The 5,954-nt window shown below is 33.4% G+C and overlaps 2 protein-coding genes across 2 annotated transcripts; one reads left to right on the top strand and one right to left on the bottom strand.

The window, feature by feature from the left end:
* Nucleotides 1-1,724: 1,724 nt before the first annotated feature.
* On the bottom strand, nucleotides 1,725-2,759 carry LOC106449341 (non-symbiotic hemoglobin 1-like). The gene is made up of 4 exons (XM_013891117.3): nucleotides 2,568-2,759; nucleotides 2,374-2,488; nucleotides 2,172-2,288; nucleotides 1,725-2,055 (listed from the first exon to the last, which is right to left on the bottom strand). The coding sequence occupies exons 1-4, from the start codon at nucleotides 2,678-2,680 to the stop codon at nucleotides 1,918-1,920; spliced, it is 483 nt and encodes a 160-aa protein (XP_013746571.2). The 5' UTR covers nucleotides 2,681-2,759; the 3' UTR covers nucleotides 1,725-1,917.
* A 1,388-nt stretch (nucleotides 2,760-4,147) lies between these two features.
* LOC106449340 (non-symbiotic hemoglobin 1) lies at nucleotides 4,148-5,250 on the top strand. Its single transcript, XM_013891116.3, has 4 exons — nucleotides 4,148-4,404; nucleotides 4,484-4,598; nucleotides 4,684-4,800; nucleotides 4,917-5,250. The coding sequence occupies exons 1-4, from the start codon at nucleotides 4,292-4,294 to the stop codon at nucleotides 5,052-5,054; spliced, it is 483 nt and encodes a 160-aa protein (XP_013746570.1). The 5' UTR covers nucleotides 4,148-4,291; the 3' UTR covers nucleotides 5,055-5,250.
* The last annotated feature ends 704 nt before the right edge of the window (nucleotides 5,251-5,954 follow it).

Raw genomic sequence — 5,954 nt, 5'->3', positions numbered from 1 at the left:
GAAAGTTGCATTAAAAGGAAACAATCAAAATAAGGAAAGATATCTCGTCATTAAAAAAAATGAAGTAGAAGGAAACACGCTGATAGACTGGATCAACCAAGATATTTTATTCTTTTTTCTTTCTTATTTTTAATCGGAATTAAATTCTTTTTAACATTTCAAAATTTATTTAGCTTTGGCCCAAAATAAATAATACATATATATTATTAACACATACAAAGTTACTAATTAATAAAAAAACTTTCCTTTTTAAAAATTTACCATATATATTATTGTTATTTTATTATATTATTCTATGTATATGAAATATGTTTCATAGAATTTAAATGTTGTATTACATATAATTTTACTAAATATTATCAAAAAATATATTGTCATGTTTACAATAACAAAGATAAATTCTATTGTGAATAGAAAATAAACAATACCATTTTTTGTTTATACTTATATAAAAATATATACGATTAAAATATAATTTCAATGAACCATATTTTTACATAAAATTTTCTAAAAATAGTATTATATTATCATTTTATGTCATTTTGATCATGTCCAGTTTAAGACCGAAAAATTTAATAATTTACTATAATTATTATTTTATCAAATATTAATTTATAAAGTTTCTATTGTATTAGCTTTTCTACAAGTATTAACAATTTAGCCATATTAGATAACATTTAGTTATAGAAACACTGTAGCCTACTGGTTAAGGTTTAAAGGTTTCTATACCCAGGTCTAGATTTCAAATCTCTGACTATACAATTTTTTACAGATTACAGGAAATCTAGGTTTCAAGTCCCGGAGAGAGCGATTTATTAAATACAGATTACGGAAGAAAGACTTTAAGGGTCCGAGTGGTGACCATTCTGGAAACAACAGGAACGAATAGGAAAGGAACGTAGAGAAATAAAATTGCAGAAATGAAAAGTAAAGGTTGTTCCATCCCATATTTAACAAGGAATAACTTTGTTCTTTATTTTTTTTACAAAAAAAAAGAATAGTATGGAATGAGAAAGAAAATTTATTCCTTGTGAATGGTGAATTTTTTTAGGAATGTCAGTGAATGCATTATTCCTTGTCGTTCTTTGGTCACCATTCATACCCTTACAAATGATCTTCAACATGGTGCAAATAAATCTGATCAGAAATAAATCTTGATAGGACAGCTTAGATGATAAAATTAGGCATAGTTACAACCACATTTCTTTACCACTAAACCAACTCAACATTGTTAATTAGTTTATTTAAGTTTATTTATAATCGTTGTGCGGTTATCATGAGATTATAATTGCATCAAAACCATCACACACTACAGAACATTAAATAGTAAATTAAAAAACATCTCACCACCACGCAAATCATTTTTTTGTTCTTCAAGAATTTGATATTAATAAAAAAAAAAGAATTTGATATTAATTATTGCAATCTTGATTTTTTTTTCTATTATCATTTTAGCCTAAAGATAATATTCAGTTTGATATATCGTAAAAATCATAATTTTACAATGCATTTAAGGATTGAGGAGGCTCCCACGTGCAGCAATCACTTTTTTTTTGTGTTATTAATCGATGTAGGGAGGGCACATTCAGATAACTCTTTTTTAGTGATCGAGATTATGTATTTCTTGAGCTCGAACAAAACGTTCCTTTCTTTCTCCATTCGGTTTTATGTATCCATACAGTTGTTCCAACAGTACCATCACCCACATCAAAGTATTTGCCCAATAATAAAACCTTCCTTTATTGTAAATAGTATCAAACAATAAAATAAGAAAAGAAAAAGACTGAAACGTAATGTGGAATTGCAATCCACACTTATTTAAGCAAAACCAAATTGGATACAAACAACTCATATTCAAAATTTGACAACAAGTTTTGTAATAAGTAGACATTTTTGCTTATTATATTAAGATATATATTAAGGAGAAGGCTTCATTTCAGCTTTAATGGCAGCAGCAAGGTGATCATAAGCCTGACCCCAAGCAGATTTCATTTCCGGTGACCACATCTCTGGCACCGCCTCCTTTATTGTCTCCAACAATGCATACTTGGTCACCTGCAAAAATTATTAATCATATTTTCTGGTTTATTTTTTGTAACACTTTTCTGGTTTATTAAGATATTATAACTTTATTAACAAAGAACAAAAGAGATATGGGCCATATGTCTAACCTCAAAGTGTTCATCAACCACACCGTATTTAGAATGACTGGCTCCTAGCCTCTTCAAAGTTGTCTCCTTCACTGTGACTTTTCCTGTTTTTCTCAGCTGTGCTGCTGACTCACAACACTGATAAACCCAAAACTCCAACTTTCAGTTTTAGATAAAAAGAAAAAGAATTAAGAATCCATAAATAAGGTATGGATCAAGTTACCATGACAAAAACAGACATGGCATGAGGCTTGAGCTTTGGGTTTTGCTCAGCAGGGATTGGTGAGTCTCTCAAAAAGGAGAACAACTTCTTCGCTGTTGGTGCAATCTCAAAGATCCTACGTTTTCAAATGTGTTTATATCTCAAATTTATATTATATACAAATACAAAGATTCAGTGGGATCATTAAGGCTTACTTGATGAAGAGTTTGAGACCCAAATCAGCTGAATTTTTCTTCATGACACTCCATGACTTCACCACAAGAGCCTCTTGCTCTTCTGTAAACACAATCTTTCCCTCACTCTCCATATCCTCAGAGGCTAAATTACTTGATTTACTATTCTTTTTCTGTAATGAAAACTGTGTGATCTTATTACAGTTAGGAAAGATGTACTATGTATATATAGGTTTTGTTAGTTACCCTTTTGTGATGTCCAAGAGACAAGTACTTGCTAAACAAGTTCCAGATAAAGTTGCCAGGTAAAGAAACTAAAACTATGTGCTAGTATACTGCAACAGAACGTGGTTTCTTATGGATGAGTGACACTTTCTTTGACTAATTTTTTGTCAAACCAGAACTTTAAATAAAAAATCATTCTCATTACTTTACTAATTAATAAAACATTTGCCTACGAGACTACACAAGTGGTGCGAATTGGTAAAATTGTATGCGGAGAATCATACAACCAAGAACAAAACTGTGACAACCCATCCCGCTCACTCGGAATCCGGTTCACAACCCTACAGGACACCAACTCCAATTCCTCCATTATGACTTCTCTCGGATTCCATAATTAGATTGTTGGTGAGTTTCGAACCCAAGACCTCACCCTTTAACAACACTTCTCCAGGATGAGTTGTCACCAATTGATCTGCAGGTCAATTGGTGACAACTCATCCTGAAGGAGTGCTGTTAAAGGGTGAGATCCTAGGTTCGAGACTCACCAATAACCTAATTATGGAGTCAGGGAGAATTCATAATGGAGGGGTTGGGGTCGGTGCCCTGCAAGGCTGTGAGCCGGATTCCGAGTGAGCGGGATGGGTTGTCACATAAAAAGTCGACTTTTTATGTGACAATCCGTCCTGCGGACCCCAGATTTCACATCGCTGCAGCGCACCGACCCTAACCCCTCACCGTGAGAGGAAACACCTCCACATAAAAAGTCGACTTTTTATGTGACAACCCGCTCATTCGGAATCCGGCTCACAGCCCTGTAGGGCACCGACCCCAACCCCTCTATTATGAATTCTCTCTGACTCATAATTAGGTTGTTGGTGAGTCTCAAACCTAGGACCTCACCCTTTAACAGCACTCCTCCAGGATGAGTTGTTACCAAGATCAATTGGTGACAACTCTCCTCTTGGTGACAACTCATCCTGGAGGTGTGTTGTTAAAGGGTGAAGTCTTGTGTTCGAAACTCACCAAAAACCTAATTATGAAGTCAGAGAGAACTCATAATGGAAAAATTGAGATTGGTGCCCTGTAGGACTGTGAACCGGATTCCGAGTGAGCGGGATGGGTTGTCAGAGTTTTGTTCTTGCTTGTATGATTCTCCGCATTCAATTTTACCAATTCGCACCACTTGTGTAGTCTGGTAGGCAAATGTTTTATTAATTAGTAAAGTAATGAGAATGATTTTTTTATTTAAAGTTGTGGTTTGACAAAAAATTAGTCAAAGAAAGTGTCACTCATCCATAAGAAACCACTTTCTGTTGCAGTATACTAGCACATAGTTTTAGTTTCTTTACCTGGAAACTTTATCTGGAACTTGTTTAGCAAGTACTTGTCTCTTGGACATCACAAAAGGGTAACTAACAAAACCTATATATACATAGTACATCTTTCCTAACTGTAATAAGATCACACAGTTTTCATTACAGAAAAAGAATAGTAAATCAAGTAATTTAGCCTCTGAGGATATGGAGAGTGAGGGAAAGATTGTGTTTACAGAAGAGCAAGAGGCTCTTGTGGTGAAGTCATGGAGTGTCATGAAGAAAAACTCAGCTGATTTGGGTCTCAAACTCTTCATCAAGTAAGCCTTAATGATCCCACTGAATCTTTGTATTTGTATATAATATAAATTTGAGATATAAACACATTTGAAAACGTAGGATCTTTGAGATTGCACCAACAGCGAAGAAGTTGTTCTCCTTTTTGAGAGACTCACCAATCCCTGCTGAGCAAAACCCAAAGCTCAAGCCTCATGCCATGTCTGTTTTTGTCATGGTAACTTGATCCATACCTTATTTATGGATTCTTAATTCTTTTTCTTTTTATCTAAAACTGAAAGTTGGAGTTTTGGGTTTATCAGTGTTGTGAGTCAGCAGCACAGCTGAGAAAAACAGGAAAAGTCACAGTGAAGGAGACAACTTTGAAGAGGCTAGGAGCCAATCATTCTAAATACGGTGTCGTTGATGAACACTTTGAGGTTAGACATATGGCCCATATCTCTTTTGTTCTTTGTTAATAAAGTTATAATATCTTAATAAACCAGAAAAGTGTTACAAAAAATAAACCAGAAAATATGATTAATAATTTTTGCAGGTGACCAAGTATGCATTGTTGGAGACAATAAAGGAGGCGGTGCCAGAGATGTGGTCACCGGAAATGAAATCTGCTTGGGGTCAGGCTTATGATCACCTTGTTGCTGCCATTAAAGCTGAAATGAAGCCTTCTCCTTAATATATATCTTAATATAATAAGCAAAAATGTCTACTTATTACAAAACTTGTTGTCAAATTTTGAATATGAGTTGTTTGTATCCAATTTGGTTTTGCTTAAATAAGTGTGGATTGCAATTCCACATTACGTTTCAGTCTTTTTCTTTTCTTATTTTATTGTTTGATACTATTTACAATAAAGGAAGGTTTTATTATTAGGCAAATACTTTGATGTGGGTGATGGTACTGTTGGAACAACTATATGGATACATAAAACTGAATGGAGAAAGAAAGGAACGTTTTGTTCGAGCTCAAGAAAGACATAATCTCGATCACTGAAAAAGAGTTATCTGAATGTGCCCTCCCTACATCGATTAATAACACAAAAAAAGTGATTGCTGCATGTGGGAGCCTCCTCAATCCTTAAATGCATTGTAAAATTATGATTTTTACGATATATCAAACTGAATATTATCTTTAGGCTAAAATGATAATAGAAAAAAAAAATTCAAGATTGCAATAATTAATATCAAATTCTTTTTTTTAATTAATATCAAATTCTTGAAGAACAAAAAAATGATTTGCGTGGTGGTGAGATGTTTTTTAATTTACTATTTAATGTTCTGTAGCGTGTGATGGTTTTGATGCAATTATAATCTCATGATAACCACACAACGATTATAAATAAACTTAAATAAACTAATTAACCAATGTTGAGTTAGCTTAGTGGTAAAGAAGTGTGGTTGTAACTATGCCTAATTGCATCATCTAAGATGTCCTATGAAGATCTACTTCTGATCACATTTACTTGCACCATGTTGAAGATTTTTTGTAAGTCTTTCTTCCGTAATATGTATTTAATAAATCGCTCTCTCCGGGACTTGAAACCTGGATTTCCTGTAATCTGTAAAAAATTGTATAG

This window comes from Brassica napus, chromosome C7 (assembly GCF_020379485.1).
Source record: "Brassica napus cultivar Da-Ae chromosome C7, Da-Ae, whole genome shotgun sequence".
Lineage (NCBI taxonomy): Eukaryota > Viridiplantae > Streptophyta > Magnoliopsida > Brassicales > Brassicaceae > Brassica > Brassica napus.
Note: the sequence above shows the minus strand (reverse complement) of the source record. Positions and strands in the feature narration are given on the sequence as shown.

What these genes read in the sequence shown, in the direction of transcription:
- LOC106449341 (XM_013891117.3), bottom strand. Translation starts at nt 2,680, where the DNA reads ATGGAGAGTGAGGGAAAGATTGTGTTTACAGAAGAGCAAGAGGCTCTT. An exon ending in CCATGTCTGTTTTTGTCATG is followed by an intron (nt 2,289 to 2,373) that starts GTAACTTGATCC and finishes TGGGTTTATCAG; the next exon opens with TGTTGTGAGTCAGCAGCACA. An exon ending in TGGTTGATGAACACTTTGAG is followed by an intron (nt 2,056 to 2,171) that starts GTTAGACATATG and finishes TAATTTTTGCAG; the next exon opens with GTGACCAAGTATGCATTGTT.
- LOC106449340 (XM_013891116.3), top strand. Translation starts at nt 4,292, where the DNA reads ATGGAGAGTGAGGGAAAGATTGTGTTTACAGAAGAGCAAGAGGCTCTT. An exon ending in CCATGTCTGTTTTTGTCATG is followed by an intron (nt 4,599 to 4,683) that starts GTAACTTGATCC and finishes TGGGTTTATCAG; the next exon opens with TGTTGTGAGTCAGCAGCACA. An exon ending in TCGTTGATGAACACTTTGAG is followed by an intron (nt 4,801 to 4,916) that starts GTTAGACATATG and finishes TAATTTTTGCAG; the next exon opens with GTGACCAAGTATGCATTGTT.